This window comes from Falco punctatus (assembly GCF_963210335.1).
Source record: "Falco punctatus genome assembly, chromosome: 13".
In the NCBI taxonomy this organism is placed as follows: Eukaryota; Metazoa; Chordata; class Aves; order Falconiformes; family Falconidae; genus Falco; species Falco punctatus.
Genome location: NC_137593.1, coordinates 4,410,350 through 4,431,347, shown reverse-complemented (window position 1 = coordinate 4,431,347; position 20,998 = coordinate 4,410,350). Strand labels below are relative to the sequence as shown.

The 20,998-nt window shown below is 39.6% G+C and overlaps 1 protein-coding gene across 1 annotated transcript in view; it reads left to right on the top strand.

Moving 5' to 3' along the window:
- Positions 1-20,998, top strand: part of BCHE (butyrylcholinesterase) — a 48,964-nt gene that overhangs the window by 8,249 nt on the left and 19,717 nt on the right. Inside the window, exon 2 of the mRNA XM_080409561.1 lies at positions 1,178-2,699. Within this exon, the coding sequence (XP_080265687.1) occupies positions 1,183-2,699 (1,517 nt within the window). The 5' untranslated portion in view covers positions 1,178-1,182. The remainder of the gene's footprint in view (positions 1-1,177; positions 2,700-20,998) is intronic.

Below are 20,998 nucleotides of genomic sequence, written 5' to 3'. Positions count from 1 at the left end.
AGGAAGCTTTGTTGACCATTTTCAAATATGTAAGCCATAGAAATGGGCTTATGCAAAAAGTCTTTTTCTGACTTTCCACTAAGATACTGGGGGGTTTATAGCATTTGAAAAGGTTGGGATAAATAGGACTATTAGTATGCTTAAATGTGGTACATAATCAGCATCTATACCTTTAGCTTTAAGGTATTACTAATTACTACTATGAAAAGTTCTAAGGAATGCCATACTCAAATTATTAGACACCACCTACATATATTAAAAATTGTTGTCTTTTTAGTATTTTAATATTCATTCTAAGTAGCAAAAGTATGACTACTTCTTATGGCTATGGTGGTTATAACCTTGGTTAAGTTGCTTTAGAGAAAAAAGATCTTGAAATAAATGTTTCATGTAATTCTTGGTGTACTTCTGTACGCAGTTGCCCACAGGAGCTGACCTGCCGGTCAGGTCAGATGTCCTTCACATACCTCACTTGTTAAAACACCTTCAGATCTTAAGGCATATGAGTAGGACAACAAAATCACCCTGTGCTTTGAGGTTATAGCAAATCGTGCCATTGATGGTTTGTTTCAGCCCAGGCATCTGTATGTGATACAAACATGTAGTTCAAAACTTACGTGGACCCGGAAATCCTTGGATTAGAACTTGGCTTCAAGCTCCTTTTCCATGTTCATGGACTGTGTGTTTATGTGTGGAAAAATCAGTGCCTAGTGATGTTTGTTATCACTCTTTATTGATTTGAGAACACAAATTGCGAAAGCAACCTCTAACAGAATGATGGGTGGTCAGGCATGGCATTTTCCATCACAGATCATAAAATGTCCTGTTCATCGTGCCAGTGGAAATGCAAGTGGTTAATTCATCTGCCAACTGAAGTAGTTCAGATTCTGCTTATATGACTTTACCTTCCCTGGTCAGGCTTCTTCAGTTCTGTCTTTTTTTTAGCAACAGAGTTTTTCTGAAGTACTGTACCAAATACTAAATACTAAACACAGTCTTTGCAACACAACTAACTAACAAGAACTTATGATTAAAGACTGCTGACCTTTGTGTAGCAGGACCATGTTATTTTCAATGTCCTTGGGGTGACCTACACCCTTTTTGAACAACCTATTTTGGCTTTGGTACTAGTACATTGCAATACTAACTCTTGAATGTCTTTTTTCCTGTGTTTCAGGCATCATGACTTGGACAAATGGTACAAGTCTCTATATCAGGTTTCTCATCTGGCTTCTTCTACTGTATATGTTCATCAGGAAGGTAATCCCTGAAGATAACATCGTTACAACCAAGAAGGGCAGAGTCAGAGGAATGAACCTGCAGGTGCTGGGGGGAACTGTGACAGCCTTCCTTGGAATACCTTATGGACAGCCACCCATTGGTAGACTGAGATTTCAAAAGCCAGAACCTCGTGAGAAGTGGTCAGATGTTTGGGATGCCACAAAACATGCAAACTCTTGTTACCAGCTTATAGACACTACTTACCCGGGGTTTCCTGGATCAGAGATGTGGAATCCAAAAACTAACCTAAGTGAAGACTGCTTATACCTTAATTTATGGATTCCTTCTCCCAAACCTAAGAATGCAACTGTCATGGTGTGGATATATGGTGGTGGCTTTGAGACTGGGTCAACTTCCCTACCAGTCTATGACGGCAAGTTTCTGGCCAGGGTAGAAAGAGTCATTGTAGTTTCCATGAACTACAGGACTGGTGCATTAGGATTTTTGGCTCTGCCAGGAAATCAGGAAGCTCCTGGAAATGCAGGTTTGTTTGATCAAAGATTGGCACTTCAGTGGGTCCAGGAGAACATAGCAGCATTTGGAGGCAATCCAAAAAGTGTGACTATATTTGGAGAGAGTGCTGGCTCAGCTTCTGTCAGCTACCACATCCTTTCTCCTAAAAGCCATCCTTTATTCACAAGAGCCATCATGCAAAGTGGATCTGCAAATGCCCCTTGGGCTGCAATAACAGCATCTGAAGCCAGAAACAGAACAGTGGCTCTAGCTAAACAGCTCCAGTGTCCCACCAGCAATGAGACAGAGCTAATTCTCTGCCTCCAAGACAAGGACCCAAAGGATATACTGGAGAATGAAATTTTTGTTGTAACATATGACTCTCTTTTACGAGTATATTTTTGTCCAACTGTGGATGGCGACTTTCTCTCTGACATGCCAGAAACATTGATTGAGAATGGTCTTTTCAAACAAACACAGATCTTAGTCGGTGTTAATAAAGATGAAGGATCAGCATTTCTAGCATATGGAGTCCCTGGCTTCAGCAAGGATAGCGATGGCTTGATCAATAAAACAGCATTTGAAGCCGCTTTAACTCTGTCGTTCCCAGAAGCAAGTCAACTTGCAATAGAATCGATCATTTTTCAATACACAGATTGGGAAAATGAGCAAAAGCCAGAACATTACCGTGATGCCATGGATGATGTTATCGGTGACTACAATATAATATGTCCTACAATGGAATTCACAAAAAAATTTGCACAGCTAGGACACAAAGCATTTTTTTATTTCTTTGAACACCGATCCTCAAAGCTCCCTTGGCCAGAGTGGATGGGAGTAATGCATGGTTATGAGATCGAGTTTGTGTTCGGACTGCCTCTAGAAAGAAGAGTCAATTACACCAAAGCTGAAGAAATCTTAAGCCGGTCCATGCTGAGATACTGGGCAACTTTTGCGAAAACTGGGTAAGTTTGCTGTGGAAGTTTGTTTGATTGGTCAGACGCTTGTTTGTTTCACAGGCAGAAAAAGCCTAACAGTTTTGATGGTGATCTGAAGCCTGATGAGAATGATTAGGAAGGATTAATTGTTTGGCTATCCAAAATTCCTGTTTTAGTTCTGATAAAAACACCATCTTAGTAAAATAAACTGTTGTTGCGTAGCTCACTGTATTAGATGAGCTTAAGGAAATAATGTGCATAAAAGCAAATGCAAAACATTTATTATTTTTTTTGCCACACCAGCAGTTGTTACAAAGGAAAGGTAATGGTTTCAACTTTTAGAAACAAAATATTTCAAATTCTGGAAAGACTTCCAACTGTAGAAGTAAGAGCCAAAAGCCCGATTCCCTTGAAGATGTAATTTGCTCGGAACATGCAGGTGTATAATACGGGGGTATATTGTGTTCACATGATGAAGTGATTGGGACTGCAGGATGTTCTTTTCAGAAAGCCTTTCTTCCCATGTGTACTGTAAGTATAATCCTGGGTTTCACTGAAGCCGATGACAAATCACTTGCTATTTCCATTAGACTCATCTTTAAGTGAAATATATCCTAGCCTGTATAAGAAGCAAATAAGCATATTTCATTTGGATGTTTGAAATGGATTAAATACAACCCTTCATTCACTCTATTTAGCTGGCCAGGAGCAGCGAGACAGCCCTTGCTCTTCTCGGTGGGGTTGTGGGGCTTTCAATGCAATATTCAGCTTGAAAAGAAAACATTCCAGTGCAGTGAGAAAACCAGTCACTACTGCAGTCATGTATGATTAGCCTCAAGGTTGCAAGCCTGATGGGATGGGGAGGTATCTTGTCTTCTCAAAAGCTTGGTTTCTGCTCTCTCACCTGGGAAAATTATATATAAAAATATTTATACCTGTGAAAGCATACAACCAAACACATAATTCATACTTTTAAAATATGTAATTAACTTAAATTTTTAAATCCTGCATAAATTTTATGTCCATAGTGGACTTTTCCTTTGATCTGTGAAGGATACGTAGATTTGTAAAGGCTAAAATCAACTTTGGAACAGGATTTAATTATTTTTCTTAATAGGTTAGAATCAGAGAAGATCACTATGCTTGTTTAGTCCTTATAACCTTGTACATAACAGAAAACACAGGTAGGATTTAAACATTTCCAGGGATGAAAAATCCAGAACAAATGTTGGTAGGTTGTTCTAATTCCACTTAAAATAGTTACAGTTATAAAAGGAAGTTTTGTATCTGGTCTGAATTTGCCTATTCTACTTCTGCATTTTCCAGGTGCTATATTTTACTTGCTAATTTCTAAGCTTTATATTATGAATTATGTTCCATATAGAGATAATTCTAAGCTCTATTCAAATAACCCTTCATCCTTTTTGGGGGGTTTTGTGGGTTTTTTTTTTTTGTTGTTTTTTTTTTTTTTTTTTTTTTTTTTAGATAAACCAGGTTATACTCTTGAGACTTTCACTATAGTGCATTTTTTCAAGCCCTTAAATAATAACTAGGCGCCTTCTTTAAAACCGTGATTCATCAACACCTTGTTGGAATTAATCACTGTCATCCCCAAAGAGTCCTTATTTACAGGTGTCATCTGTCGCTTCTAGTTCAACCTGATATTCCCCTGTTTCCGCACCCAAGGCGAGTACTCTTTGCCCTGGCCGTGGGGTTACGCTAGGAGCTGCTGTGTGCCTGCCTGGCCCGTGATCCACCCCTACCTCATGCCTCTCCTTGTGCCATGGCACTGCTTCAGCTCCGAAACACGCTGCACTTGGTGGCTGCCAGCCCAGCCCTGCCTAGTCCCTTCATGTGATACCGCGAGTGGACTAACAGCTTATTTTTATGTGTATCCTTTTTTTAACAGGTTTGCTTATCAATAGGTGTGATGGATTGTTTGCCTTGATATAGAGGAATATTAATTACATTAACAAGTTCTTTCCCCTGTATATGTCAGAGCCTGTAATTTTTTTTTTTAAGTGATGAGAGTATTAAAACTCAGATAATTAGGATACAGATAGCTATACTCATCAATCCATAATGCTTTAATACAGCTTTTATTCTCATAAAATTTAATGTAAAATTTAATCTATGAGCTCTTCCTCCTTCCCTCTTTACTCAGAGCCTGAGGACACCGTTCCATATGAATTCGGTGTGAAAGCCTGTAGCACAGAGGAATGCATTCGGCAGGGGTGTACGGTCTGGCACTGAGCTGTGCGGTTGATTTATCAATGCCAAAAATGCATCTGATGATAGATTCCCAAGATGAAGTCTGCACAATGAGGTCAGGTAAAGGCTGGTAACAATTCCTGCATCACGGAGACATGCTATGACAGCATTGCTTGGAAAGCAGTGTCATTAGGCCCTTAGTGGAGAGCAAACCGAGCGAAGGCTCCTTATTACATACTGCAGCTTTGCAACCTGCCCTGCAGGAGCGTGCAGTCAGGGTCGTATAGCAGAGACAGCAGATCTTTCCATTAAACAGCACTATTCCTTAGCAGAAAAGAAAAAAAAAAATCAGGTCTATAATAGATTTTGCAGAACAGTATTTACATTTCCATGAACTATTGCTTTCCACTGGATTAGATATACATATATGTATAAAAATCTCAATAACCTGCTATGCAAAATAGAGTACTCTGTCCCTGTCACTGTACCTAGCTAAAATTAGACAACATAAGGTACGTTCAGGTTTAAGTTTATAGACAACAGCCTCATCATCTAGTCTGACTATCATTCACACTATAATTAGATTAACCCACAGATTGAATTTCAAGTGGTTTCCACAGCAAACAGCAACTAATCCCTTCCTCTGCTTCCACCACAAGTATCAAACCCATCACTATTAGGGTAAACAATACAGTCATGCAACTTAGGTAACAGTAAGAGATCAGGTCGGTGTTAACCCATTATGGGACACTTTCCTCATGGTCCAGATCAGAGACCCCTAAGGCTCCATAGCACACCATTCATAGTGCACAGTGAGGGGGGAAACAACAAAAATTGTTAATAACCCCTAAAGTGATAGGTAAGCCTTGTTTTCCCAGCACCTTCGAGCACACAGCAAACATTTATAAGGAACTGGGGAAGCCCTGTTTGACATGATGTTTGTAGTAAACTCTTGCATGATCAAAGCACGAACATCTGAGGGGAAAACTACTTTACCATTGATGTCTCTAGTAGATGAGGAGAAAATCAAGCAAAAAGATGAAAATCAGAAATATTGTACAGCATAATTTTTAGTGAGAGTGTTTGACCTAGTATTCTAATGTGCAGAAATACAGAAGCGCAAGGGAAGGCAGAGCAGCCTTCAGAGGAAGGGAGATAAGGTAGAGTCAACAAAAGCTGAAAGAAATCAGTTTTCTCCTGGTACTTTCTGGCTGGGATGGACGGAGAGGCAGCTCGGCTCACCGCGTGCAGGGCTTGCTCACAAGGGGTCTTCAAGCACATACTTGGGCCTTAATGATCTCTGGGTTTCATTCTTACACGAGCACTAGGAATAAAACCTAGTCAAGTCGAAGGTATGCCCCGTAGCAGCATTTTCTGTTTCTGTCGTGGCTTAACCGCAGCTGGCAACTCAGCCCCAGGCAGCCGCTCGCTTGCTTCCCCCTGGTGGGATCAGGGAGAGAATCGGGAGGGTACAAGTGAGAAAACTAATGAGAAACAGCTAATGCCATGTAAGAACAAAAGAAAAGATGTTAGGGAGGAAAAAAGAAGTGACTCCTTCAAAGGATCCCGAGAGTGTAAGTGATGCTCTTGGCTTCTCCATTGCTCAGTAAACAGGAGGAGACTGTCAGCCAGCTCCAGCTTCCCACTCGCCCATCATCCCTGCCAGTAGCTGATGCAATTTCCCAAGTCTCTAGGCACTTTTTGTTTCACATCCTTGCTAAAAATAAATAACTGACCATTTTTGTTGGAGAATTATCAGGGGTAAAGTTGTTCTAGTTTTCACTATGAATGGGGAATGTAGCTGACTCAGCAGGAGACAGGGCAAGGCACTTCGCCTGTGAGGCTTGAAGGTAGACGCTGGCTTTCTACACCAGTGCCTCTCTTCGGTACCCCAGGGAATGGTGTCGGGTTTAGGAATCTGCCATTATTTACATGGTCCGTAACATCTGTGAAGACCCTGCTGAAACAGTTGTCTTTGAGAATAAGCTGATGCTTTTCAGTCATGAGATTCCCTGCAGATTTCTTATCCAGAACAGGATTCAGTGGCTTGGGAACCTTTGGAATTATGGATACCGTAAGTGCTTCTGTTACTGCACATAGGGACAGGCTGCAGTATTTACTCATATAAATAATGTTACTTCATGTCAACTAGCCTGAGAAGAAGCGAATAAAATAGAGAAGCAGATTGCCTCATGGGTCTGCCTTTTCAAGCAGTTGATACTGAAGAAAGGACAGACTGGGAGGCTCATAAAGCTCCTGGTAGAGATATTTAGGATCAGCCCTTTGGATTATATCTAGCTAATGCTAATCCTGATGCTTGTAGATAGACCAGCCACCATGGAGCTGTGGCTAAGCAGATTGGCACTGTTGGGTCACTTACCCTCCAATTATACACCCCCATATCTCTTCCCCTCAGAAATATGCTCATGGTTTATTTCAAGAGCAAATCTAAGTAATCAGTGGTACAGATTGTCTTTTAGACTCCTGCAAAGACGTGCTACAGGTGGACAAAAATACCATGCTCTGATCCACAGTGTTTAGAGGACCATCACTCCATTATTCCGTGAGACATGCAGCCGGTTCTTGCCCTTCCTGGCGTGGCTGAAGTGCCTCTGCCTGCCAGTCCTGGGCATTTCCAGACACCAGCATGCCAGGGAGCCTGAACTCCGCTGGCAGCTGAACACTTGTATTTTCTAATGACCTTTTCACTTTTAAATTGGATTCAATTTACTGAGGGAGAAAATGCATAGGTAGGAACATCCTGGCTGAACAGTGTGAAGTTAAGTCCTGAGGTGGATGCTGATGTCTGCTAAGGTGCGGAGAAAGGTAACTATTACTGAACTGCCAATGTACCCTGGGATTGGAAGACAAAGGCTTCCAGGTATGGCATTTCCTTTTCTATCACTTCAACACCTCTGTTGTTTCATTATCACTGCAATTTTAAATGAATAGACTTTTGGTATCAAGTAAGGTTGACCAAGTATCCCAGCCGTTCCTAGTGCTATTAGCATAATTCCATAAAATACTTTTTTCTGCATGAATTTAAGCCTTGAAAGAACAATATTTTCATCACAGCCTCAAGAAATCTCTGTTCTACAAGTGAGAGAAGAAAAAAGATTATTACTGGTGCTGTCTGAATAAATCAAGTATAATAAAATATTTGGGTTATAAGAAAGAACAGATTACAAAATCGATTCTCTTGATTTACACTTTGATTTAAAATTCATCCATTTTTCCTGACCTAGGGTCTCCTCAACTGATTCTTGAATTTAAGAACATTGGCAGTAGAATATAAAATGTTAGCCTTAAAATAATTCGTTAAAATCCCAGACATCACCAGAATTAGACAGGCAGAGAGATGTAGTCAAATTACATTCAGCAGGAAACAAGAATGTGATTTCATATGGAAGGGGCTGGATGGACTCAGTACAGTTGTGTTTGTGTACAAGTTCATTTTAACAATCTTAAGTTAGTTTTCAGTGGACTTCTCTTGAACGTTTTCCGGCACACTTCATTTTAAGTGACATCCATGGTGAAAGAATTTAAATTTCTCTTTTTAAACACTTTTAAGGTTAATTTTTCTGCTGTACTTTTGTTATTCTTCAGAAAGCTTTTGAAAGCAAGCAAGTGACACTAACAGGTACTATCAATCATAACCAGTAGAATGCTCTGCTAACTCTAGTAAGAGGAAGTTTTATTTATCATGAAAAAATATATGGCATCCCAAATCAGTTGTTGCTAGGTTATGCCTGTTGCATTACTTTATTCATTACATTTGTAACTGTATTCTTTAGACATGAGTGACGTAAAGTGACAAGGAGACAGACAAACCAGAGGAGATGAAAACTCAAGTAAGAATGTAGTGGAACATACAAAGATAATATTTTTAAGGCTTTGTGAAAAATGTTTTGGATAAAAGGAAACTGGCAAAACTTGTCTCACTGCCAGTTTTACAACTGCTGAAACAAATCTTTGCGGCTTTTTCTATAAAGTGAAGCCTTTGAAATATTTCCTCCTATGTTTTAGGGGAATTTGTGAGGCTTTGATTGTCCCACTAAAGCTCTGAAGTACTTTGCCTGGTTATTATTGCCTTTCCCTGATGTTCCACTGGTAGACATATAATAAATTTCAGCGCTTTTGCTACCAACTTATCACAACATGTTTATAGGGAGTAGTTTCAGAACAGTGAGAACAAAAACAACAGCCTCATATAGAGTCCAGACAGCAGATCGAACTGGGGACCTATATAGTCTATGTATGGAAAGGACAATATACTGGAGGGAAAAACAGAAACCAAAAACACTCCACCCCCTTTTAATTTTCTAATACTTCAGAAGCTAGGAAGCTTTACATACCACTAAGGCATTTTGGGGTAAGACGTTTACTGTGGGTTGTATTTCTTCCAGAGATAAGGCCAGGTGCACAGGGACAGAGGCAGATGCCTGAACTGGAGCCACTCGGCTGAGACCTGGTGCTGGTCCTCACAGGTTCTTCAACCACACTGGAACTGTAGCTTATCTGGAATAAGTAATTTGTCATCTTAACCAGTGATTTGACTGGATCCGGTCAAGAATCAGAACAAATTCTGGCTGTGAGGTAAAAACACCAGGAGTATAAACGAAGCATGACAGAGGTTTCTAAAAATACAAAAAGATTATGGAAAGTCTTCCTTTCCTGTGTTAGGGAAAAGCAAAGCTTTAATTCTGATCCAAAAGGGCACATGCATTCTCACACTCACTCTCTTTCATGGGAATAATTTCTGAGCCATAAAAAAAAAAAAAAAAAAAAAAAAAAAAAAAAGTGGAAATCAGTCATGAACAAAAAAGGTCAAATTTAGGAAATTTATTCCTATTTCTCCACCTTCATTTTTTGGTTTTGGGGCTCTTGAAAGTGATTAATCATCTTTTCATGGTCCATACTTATTTTTTATATTCAGAAACAGTAATGTAAACATCTTTTTAGTGATCTGTTTGGATGTAGTACATCATGGAAAAAATCAGTAACTAGAGACTTGCATTTGGCAGTCATCTCTCTCTGGCTTGCAAGCTGACAAGCTGTCATTGAATTTCAAAACTGAAAACAGGACTATTTGATTCAGTCATCTTTTGAAAATAGGTCTGGAATACAAATTGTTTAGATTGGTTTAATATTATTACAAATATTGCAAAATTCCAAGAAGACGTCTTGCTACTTTCCGTATGTGCAGCAAACACAATTCTAGCCATACAGCTTTTATTCTCTAGAACAGATTTTCAAACACAAGATGAGAGCATCTATTAAGGAAATTTCCAAATACTTTAGGAGCAATTGAATGAGACATAAAACTAAAATCTAAAACTATAATGCAAAGGTTTGCCTTGAATGTAACACTGGCAATGCTTTATGGGAAAGGGCAAGCTCTAATATAATTGTCAGGGGCTGCAGGATCAAACCCACAAATGCTAATGCACAGTCCTGGGACTAAGCAAGGGGAACCCCCAGGTTTTGCTGTCAGAGCCACAGACACACAAACATGCACACGCAGGCACAAGAAAAGAAATTACAAAGTAGATCCTTTTGAGGTGGGTTTTAGTAGAGCTCTTCTGACTTTGGCTGTAAAAGGAGAGAAGGAAATATCTTGGATGTGGCTGTACTGGACCCCTGCTGTGCCAAGAACCTGGCAAAAAGCCTACAAATGTTTTGGGGGGAGGAATGAAGAGGTATGACTGTTCCAAGAGTTGAAACAAAATCATGGTATGATTGCTACCTCTAAATTATGGAGTGGGATTAAGAAGCCTGGATAGAAATAATTTAGTTTGATGGAAAGTACCCAAGTAAGGAAGATGGGAAACAAGAGATGGAAACGATAACAGATGCAACAGGCTAGGTGAACAAGAAAAGACATTAAAAAGAGAGAGAGAAAGAACAAAAAGAGATGGAAAGATAAAAGAAGAAAAAATCTTAAAGTCTTGCTAACTGTTTTGGAGGGTAAAAGAATCTGTGAACAGCAAAATGAAGGAAATGCATGCATGAATTTATGTGTGAGGCAAGTTCACATAAAAGAACAATACACTTCAGAGATAATCTAAGGTTAGGGATTACATTCCTTGTACCATAACTTCTGCAGGCATGCAAACACATGATTGCAGAAGACACTGTGAAATTCTAATTAATGTCCACCCACAGTTAAACCTCTTCTTAAGGGCACTCTTCTTCCATGCTACTTTTCTGCAGCTTAGTCCTTGTTTCATCATCAAAAGACAGAAATTGAAGTTTAAAAGGTCTGCAAACTCCATTTTTCCAGGTGGTTCTGGAACACTAATCACAAGTCCTACTGAGAAATTTCATATGAAGAATGGAAACCTTTTGGTACACATTTTAATTTACTCCCCAATACAAGAGATTGGCTTGTTTCAGGGAAGTGGCAAAGGGGAGAAAAGAGGAAATGAGGAGCAGCAGAGGTTACCCAACACCATATTTTTGAAGGTAGCTCAATATGGTGTTTAATTTTTTTTCAATCAGCTGTAAGAGGAGTCACTTGTGGATAAATGTAGTTAGCAATTTAGCCACAGGATTTGTGAGATTTCGTCCCCACAAATCTAGAAGCTGCACACCAGTAGAAATCAGGCATTTCATGCTTGGAGTTAGTGACATTACACAATTATATGCTAGCACAGATGTAAAATTAAAAGCTGCCATCATCTGCTTTCCCAGACATCTCTGGCCACCATCTGTGTTCTCTACCTTTCCTGGAGGGAACGTAAGACAACTTCCCAATTTCATTCAATACAAAATATGAAGAGTTTACCTCAAATATACACCAAAGTGATCCTTTTTTCTACTGGAACTGCTATTCAAATACTGTGATTTTTATTTTAACTAATAAAGTTTTAAATATGAATGCTCTTATGAATGCTATACACCATGGTGTTCTCAAAGAGTAGCGTCCAAGTGAATTTTCTATACAACTGGAAACGTTTAGAGGTTTAACAGTTGTTTTTTCCTCATTATGAAGTAGCCTGCATACTATAATTTCCACAGAAGCCCCCTCAATTTTGGAATAGAAGGACTTTGAATAGGCTCAGAAATTGTCCCCTCTTTATATACCATTTCTTCTTGAGACATACCTTTTGTCTTTTCCAGTCCAAATGTTGGTATCTGGAGATCTCCCTCTTGGTGCAGGTCAAATCAGACTCAGAGGATGTCATAATGCTCTAACATAATTTGTGTTCATCAAAGAAAGAAAGATACATGTAACTTCCACTTGTATGAGTCAAAACTACAATGACTTTGTAACAGAGATAAGTAAATAACTTAATATTTTAATTTTTTTTTTAGAAAAAAATTAAATATTCGGCGGGGGGAGGTGTTTGTGAATACTAGAGCTTCTTATTTACATTTGGCATCATGAAGCATCAATGGTTCTCTTTCAGATGAAACAATAATGCATATACATGTTACTGAAAGCTATCTAATGGTTTCATTTTATAGGACTGCTCAATTTGGCCTAGAATGCATAGTAGCTGATGTTTGTGATTCATGCTTTTCCTACCATTCACAGAAATAAAACAGTGGCAGTAGTGGAAAATATCAAGAAAAATGGTACTATGATGAAGTCCATCAGGACACAATGAATCTAGATGATATTATTTGGTGCATGGTTATGTGGAGCATCAATCTTGAAAAGAAACCATGGTCAGAGCAATTACAATTGAAAACTAATCTCAAATATTATATCCTAGTATAGTATCTACTACAGAGTCTGTATTGAAAATTTGGTGTCTAGAGAGAAGGAAAACATTCAATCCATTTATCTAACAATTTCTGACTGTCTGGGATGAGCTCTATCAATGGGAGAGAAAGCAAGAGATGGAAACGGCAGTCATATAATACATGTGAGTACAGTACTCACTTTTTGTCACAACCAGCTGGGCTGACAAATTTTAGCAAAGACACTGGGAATTCAAGATACAGTATTAACAGTTCCATGGCAAGAAAAACATTTTTTCTCTCCCTTTACACACTCTCTTTAGGTTTCTCCTAGGAAGCAATTCTGGTTAAAATGCTATGTAAGTTTATGTTTTTCCAGGTCATGAGAAGGAGAGAGGAGGTTGTAGAGGAGATAAGACAGTTTCAGAGGATGAGCAAAAGGGCAAGTGCGATCGCCTTCCTGTCTACTTATTCTTTTGCTTACCTTCTGCTGAAGTTACTTCCTCCTTCAAGGTCTCAGTAGGGTTCAGAACCTTCTTCCATTTCCAAAGAGGCCTCTTCAACCTCTACAAGTAAGACTTAAAACTATAGTTACATTTGATTTCTTGCTTCAGACAAGAGGATGAAAAAATAACAGCTTTGAAAAGTGGTCCTTGAAAGCTAAAACTGATATCATACAAAAGGGCATAAGGATCTTATAAAATACTTTACAGGAACATTTTTTTAAAAAAAATATTCCTTTAGAAATAAAGGAGGACTAAGTCATAGTATTGCCCCTCTTGTGACTATCCAAAAGTAATGTAAACACAAACTGTGAATATTCGCACCAGAACCTGGAGTCCTGGAGAAGGTGCAACATCATTGTGAATTCTGTCCAGGATGAGAGAAGCTTCTTTTGTAAACAGCTACAGGTATTTCTCCAGCTGGGACCTGATCCAAAGCTTTTGAAGTCAATCAATCTGTTCCATTTGTTTGCATTTGGATCAACCCCTAACTAATAAGTTGATTCACCTCAAAAAGTGCTGGACTTGAAGCATCATGCAAAATAATGTCTCAGATGCAAGGCATGTTAAGTAGAAGGTATAAAATACTTTTGAAAATTCTTTACTGCTCTATCACAATACATAACCTAAATGTGTAAATGACTACAAATATATGTTATAGGTATGTTATGTTAGACACTTGTCACATTCAGCTTAGTGTGACTGTGAGCATCAGATGAGTGATAAGTATTTCTTAAAACAAGACAGGATAAAACATATTTTTGGTGGATTAAAATTACCTTCATATTAATGTCAAAATTTCATCCATTTCTCTGAACTCAATTTAACTTAAAATATTTTGGCTTCTTGAAGTCGTACCATTAGGTTGAAGATTATTCACTAGTTTGGAGTTGTTGGTTGTTTTTTTTTTTCTTTTCCTTTTGTCAGTTGCCATTCTCACTGTGGCAGCCTCCAGCATAGCAGACTCTTTCCATTTTCAGAGCTTTCTTTTCTTTCGCCAGAAATGAGGCTCTGTGATGGAAAGCTGGGAGATTCAGTCTCTTCTTTACACCCTTGTCAAAACTGTGCAGAACATGCATGTATTTGGGAGGTATCACCCGAGATATATTGAGGGATCTTTGACCCTCAGGGCTTTAGGACTGTAGACAGGACAGGAGACAAAAGTATGATACTCACAGTTCTCACTCAGAGGGACCCAGATGATATCAAGACAAAGTTGTTCTCATTTAAATCAATGTGGATCCTCATTATTAATTAAAGCTAAATTTAGAGAAAGGTCTGGTCATGCTTAACTTTAATGGTTGCTCAGGAAAGGACATTTTAACTTGCTTTCTAGTGCTAGTGGCTTATAGAATGGTGGGATTGCTGTTCCAGACCTTGTATGACAATCATATCTCACCATACGCTATAAAGATATTGGAGTTTGGGGCAGGGGTTCCTGAAATAGCACTGAGCTTTGCTGGAACATTTTCATGGTGGAGGAGACTTACGTGCAGGAGTGCCAGCGTGGGCCCAGGAGGCTGGAAATCCACAGGCAGGGTCTGGAGGGCTCATTAGCTCTGGCTCGGCTGCCCCAGCTCGTTATTACTCCTGATACCAGCGCAGAATCCAGTCCAGGAGCCAGGGATCTGAAGCACTGATCTCCTAAATGCCTTGCAAGCATGCCCGAAGAGCTAAGGCAGCACATCCTGGATCTAAATTTCTCAAATACTACATTATTTATGGCCAACATCTTAAGATCTACCTTGTCAATCCCTGACATATGGCAGGAATTCACAAATAAGTACCAAGACATGCACAGGCAAGAATCATTTCGACTTGATGGGTGCTTCATGAAGCTGCTTTGAGCAGAACACAATAAGACCAAAAAAGAAGCAACAGCTTGTTGCTTCATTTCCTGAAACTGATATCAGTTGTAATAGTGCATACCACGATAATTTATAGTTTAAGACATTTAAACACACAACTGCTGTCACGAAGCTGGCATCTGGAAGGAATATCCTGAGCTTTTTTTAGCCTGTGAAGGTGTAAGAAAGCCTAGCTGCAAAGGTCCTTCTCCAATTTCTATCAGTTAAAAAAGTATGCCAGCTGGATCCTGCAGGTTTCCTCAAGGATCAGCAGAAGAAATAATATTTACCTACGATACAACTTGCAAAGCAGTTTCCTTTTGCTGTGGCTCAGGGGCACTTTATAGTCACTAGATTATGAACTTGCGTGTGATCTGTGAGAAAGAACTGAACACAACAGAACGTAATGAACTTCCCATAAACAGCTGCTTAACAAAAGTAATTTGGAGGATTCAAACCTGCAAACTCTCTCCGGTTTGCAGTACTCAGTCATAGGAGTCCCTTTGTTCATTACAGCGGGAATCTGAGCAAGGCTCAAATGTCGCAGAATCAGGACCAATGATTTTTACAGCTTATTAAGGAACAAATGAATGAGAAAGGTTTAATTACTACAGACTTTCAGAAACTGGCTATTATTTTCTCACGAGTTTCAATTTACAAGAACCCACTTCTAATATTATAATTTATTATAATCTAATAAATAAATGAATGTTTTTAAACATGACCGATTTAATTTGTTTTTCTAAGTTCCCAGTTCTTCCTAGTGCTACAGGAGCACAGGCCTGATACCCTGAGAATGCTGATGCCAGGAGGCTGGAAGGAAGCTTAGTGTAGGAAACAGTCACGGCTGCTTTCCAGTCACCCAGCACTGCGCAGGCTGGCAGCACCCTCGTCTGAGTTGCCACCTTTCAGTACGGTAGTTTTTAGAGCTTTGTTATTATAAATGGCACCACTTACCCTTTCCAGCTAATAGGTTTGATGGCTGCTCTCTTTCCCATTAGTCTAAGAGGATAAAGACCTAAAGAGAATATTTTAAAATAAAATATTAAGTGTGGCACTGCATTTGTACAGAGGTTCCATCAGTTCAATAGATAGGATGGTTAGTGATTAGCTGATATAAAGGAATACTCTGAAGAGCTGTCTCAAAAAAAACCCACCCAACTAGCAGGGTAACTTGTTATGCAGTATCATGTACAATGAGCACCAACTGGTAGCAGTAGTGACATCAAAAATAATATCTGTATTTGTGAAGTAATCACGTCAGCCTTCCAATTCACTCATATAGCAGTGGCACTTCACTTATTATTCCAAATGGGCCAATTCACAAACTTTTGATAATGGATAGAAAGATACCCTTGTCATCTTGCCTTTGCTTCTGCGGTTTCCCATAACAAAAAATCTCAAAGGGTACAATTTAATATAAAATATTTTGGCATAAAAATTCTATCCAGGGAGCCCATAAAACCATTTTAGTAAGTGGTAGATAATTAGCTGATTCAGGAAAATGTTCATGATAGTTGTCTGAATTTTTTAAAAATCTAAGAATAAATTAATTATATTGAATCATACATCAGTGTACAGAGTTGATGATGATATTGCTTCAGATGCGATCTATGTATTCATGCAGTGAGAGCCTTTCAGATTTATACAGGCCCCAGTCTCTGAATGGAAAACTTATACAGTAATTAGAGCCTCTGGAGAGGTTTTTGCAGGGTTTTTTGGGTTTTTTTTTCTTTTTGTTGTTTGTTTGTTTGTGTTTTTTCTCCCAGGTGTTACAGATATTTCTTCATCCTTTCACTTGCTAACTTTCCTTGGAAAAGTTTCCAGAACAGGTTCATTTTCTCTGTTCCAATAGCTAGGACTGCTCCTCAGGTTAAGGACTTCAAGCCTTCAACCTCAGAGCCCTCTCTGATGTCTACTTAAGAGTGAGTCATTTGAACTAATAGCCCGGTATGAAGAAACATTTTGGCATTAAGCCAAATTGTCTGAGGGTTTGAGAAGATTCAACCAGTAGATAATAGTAAAATCTGCTCCTCTTTTAAATAGGACTAGGCTGGAAAATATCCATGAAGCTCCCAGTCCTACCATCCAAGCAAAGCTTTACACAAACAGGCACTGTCGCTACACCATCATCCCCCTGGGGACCACACCATTGCCCAGAACTGATATTAACATGGCAGTTGTTGTGCTGCGATGAGAAAATGAACATAGGTATAAATATCACACATCGTGGCCTTTAGAAATTATGTGAGACATCTGGATGTTTGCCTGACTAATGCCGCAAACGCTTCCCACCCCTCTGCAGGGAGCAGCACGCCGGAGGGCTGGGGCAGCTCAGGCGTGCCTGGTGCTCCTCACCAGCTCTCCTGCTAATTAGGAGTGCCCTTCTGTCCAAGTGGAAAAGAAAGAAAACAACAGAATATTTTCTTCTAGACTGGGGAAGAAGGAAAAATAAAATAAAACTGGGTTCATCCATTTAGATTAGATAAATAAATACATTTTGATTGGGTATGTTTGTTCAGTGCCAGCATGATTTAATGATGCTCTACATGAGACAACCACTAATAAAGCAACTGCAAAACTAAGATAAATTTTTAAGATACAAATCTTGTGGCCTTTTTCAAAATATACAATATGCCTGTCATAACTCATCTGAAGTCAATGAGATCGGTCTTTGATTGAGGAGGCACCAGCAGGAGGAACTCAGGCTTTGGCAGTGCCACAGGAAGAAACACAAAGGGCTGGCATAGCCTGGCCTTTTGAGGAGCAACACATTGGAGGCAAGAGCCTCGATGCACACCCATCACATGATGGTGGTATTCAGGAGCCCTTACCATCCTTCATTATTTAAATCTACTTTTAGCTTTATTAAACAAACAGGTGAGTTGACTTGCGGTGCAGTGACAGCTCAGTCTGTGATGTCAGTTGTTAGCTGGCATCTTTGTTTCTGTTATAAACCACACCACTCTGCTTACAACCCCTCACTTGTCAGCTGTTGATACTATAGCCCAGTTGTCTTCTCACACTTTTGTTCATTTTTCCTGAACCTTGGATTTCTCTGCCCTGTGCTATCTTACTTCCTTTCACCTGGTAGAAAACACAACCAAAATTCACAATGTCACAGCAAAAGCAGGTTTTGTATTTATGTAATTAAAGGAGTTAATTACGTAAAAGCACGAACTCAAAGCACATTATTGACCACATTCACTCCTATCAGGTGTCATACCTGTGCTGTGCTGCTGCACAAGTGTTTGCAGGGCTGGAAACCACGCTGTGCTGCTGGTAGCCTTCTTGTAGCTCTGAAGCAACCTGGAGCAGAACCGCAGGAGCCTCAGCAGCTCGCAGACGCGTGCAGAACTGTCCCTCGCTCCCTGGGGTGAAACATTTACAGTAGGCTTCTTATTTGGTGCTGAGCTGACTATTTCCATAATTCTTAAAGGCTTTATAATGCAACTGCAGAAAATGTGCAAGAGATGGGGTTATTGCTGTGGCTGCATTCACTCTAAGGCTGTCCCCTCTCCCTGTTATCTTGTGCCCATGGTAACACACTGTAAAATGCCACCCCATGAAAAACAGCTGATTGCCAGTACTGTCTGACAGCTCACAAGGAATCATGAACACTAATAAAAATGATTCACATTCACTGTCTCCTCCCTTCAAACCAGCTGTTTAAAAGAAAAGGGGGGGCAAACTGACAATGAGCATCAGTGGTTACAACCTGGGTGAAGTCAATAAAGTTGCACCCAGGAGGAACAAGTCTCCATTTGATTCCCATTCTTGCTGCATGGGGGAACCGAGGGGTGCAGCAGCATTATCATAACTTTTCATTAATCTCAATGGGCAACCTTTTCAGCTAACGAGACACATGCCAGCAGAATGCCAGCCTGGTAATAACCTGCGGAAGGCACCGAGGAAGAAATTGCCTTACTGCGTATTTAGTGCCTGCGGCTGCTGGGGTTGCTGCTACCTTGATGAGGGCAGGAGGGAGGCGGGTGGTGTGCGGGGATGCTGCCTTCCCGATGCTCCACGCGATAGGGAGGGATGGGAAAGCCTCTGCCGGGTGAACTGTAGGCAGACGAGCTTGCTGAGCTCTTCTCAGAGCAGGTCGGAGGGAAGCCAGCTGCAACTGAAGAGACAATTAAAAGCAATAACACACTGCTCAGGTGAAATTAGTGTATGCTTCCTCTCAGGGAGCAATATCTCTATGAACAGCTTCAGCCAGGCAGAACAAATATTTGTCTGTCTGGAGGAAGGGGCTACGGGGGACTGGAGGTAAAATTGTGTTTCAGCCTGTGAATCTCTTAGTGAGTGTTGGGTTGGTATAATTCATCTCTGCTGGACAGCTAAAATGATGTAGGTTTTGTTTTTCTTTTCCTCTAGAGAAACACGCAACATGTTGACCTGATCCATTTACAAATAGACCAGCTAAATAAGAATACAGGGAAAGCTTGGGATGGTCTAAGCTGACATGTGGTACAGCTAGTGTTTACAACACTCATTAGGAAGGTAAATGATCCCTAAAACCACTTCCATGAGACTCAGAACTTTTTTTTCTTTGTGACCTATACCAAAATATAACTTAACAATGCAAAAGAACCTCTCTGTTAAATGGTGATACTGCACAGTGAAAGCTATTCAGAGCTTGCTCACAAAAATAGAGTATTTTATAGGAACTTCATCTTACAAAAAACCAGATTATTATATTTTTTGTGTATGATAAAGCATCTATAAAAGTAATGCTATGTAAATATTAATACATATGCAGTCATCTTGTATTGCATTTCAGGTTATATTGTTCTTATTAATGAGAATGATCATGTATTATATCTTCATAATTAACAGAACGGTGTTCAAGCGGTTTATTTTCCATCTGAACCAAAATTTCTTCTTCTAAAGGTGTTGAAGATGAATCTCAAATATACACAAATGATCAATGAATAAGCTCCTCTAAACCCCTCTTCACTCCCTGTCAAATCTGGTATACTTACTGTAAGTGAGTCTTGAGAATTAAGTGTTATAGACAATTATAGCCATACAATGCCCAAAGGGGGAAGAACCTGATCTTAGTGACCATGAGTAATACCAAGCAACTTCCACTGAGCACAAGATTAAATAAGGTTCATGAAGTTCAATGAAAGCACATATATGTATAAAAGTAAAGAATGAGAGCAGCTTTACTGGAGACTGGGCTCACAAAGATACTGTTTTTCAAGTTAATGAGAAAATAAGTTTGGCTGCCTTAAAGACATATCTTAATGAAATAATTAACTAAAATGAGCTGCTCTACCACCACCAGAGAGTAAAGAGAGTCCAGCCTATAACTTCAGAGCATATAGAAAGGAAAAAAATAATAGGTGATATAACGAAACAAATTATGTTTACACTAAAAGTTTGAATACAGGTGGTTTACTGGTTGGTTGGGGTTTTTTTTTTGGTTTGGGTTTGGTTTTCTTTTACCTTTCTCTTGCATTTCCTCTCTGGGAGTAACTAAAATAATTGTATTTCTTAATTGCTGTAAGACTTGTTCCTGCAAACATTTAAAATTGTGCAGAAAAGGAGCTAGCTTCCTTCTAAAAATCTTCAGTAACTCACATTTTCTGCAGACAAAGTGAAGGTCTTCCCTAACTAGAACTTCTAGGTATGGACAGAGGTCTAAGCAAGGTGACTTAGTGTTTGACAAGGTAGGTGCACCAAGCAGAGCTCTGTGCTGAAGATGGGTGGCCCAAGCCCTTTCAGGCCCCACTGACAAAGGCACTGAGGTGGGCAAAACTGGAACGTGCCGAAGGAGAGGTGATCCAATAGCACCAGAAGATGAAAGAGCAGAGGTTTGGGGAATTGATAAAGGTGATGGGATGGAGGTTTCTGTGAAAATTTTGAGCTTCTTTCAGTAGAAGCAAGTTCCTATAATCTATCAGCAGTTGTCCATCCAAACAGATGGACAGAGACAAAGGCTGTTTGGATTCTTTTCTGTTCAGTAAAAGTATTCCCACAATACTTCTAATTTTCTATATGAATATTATTAAACTTTTAATTTGGTGCAAAGAACAGGCAACTTTACAGCTTATTCTGTGCACTA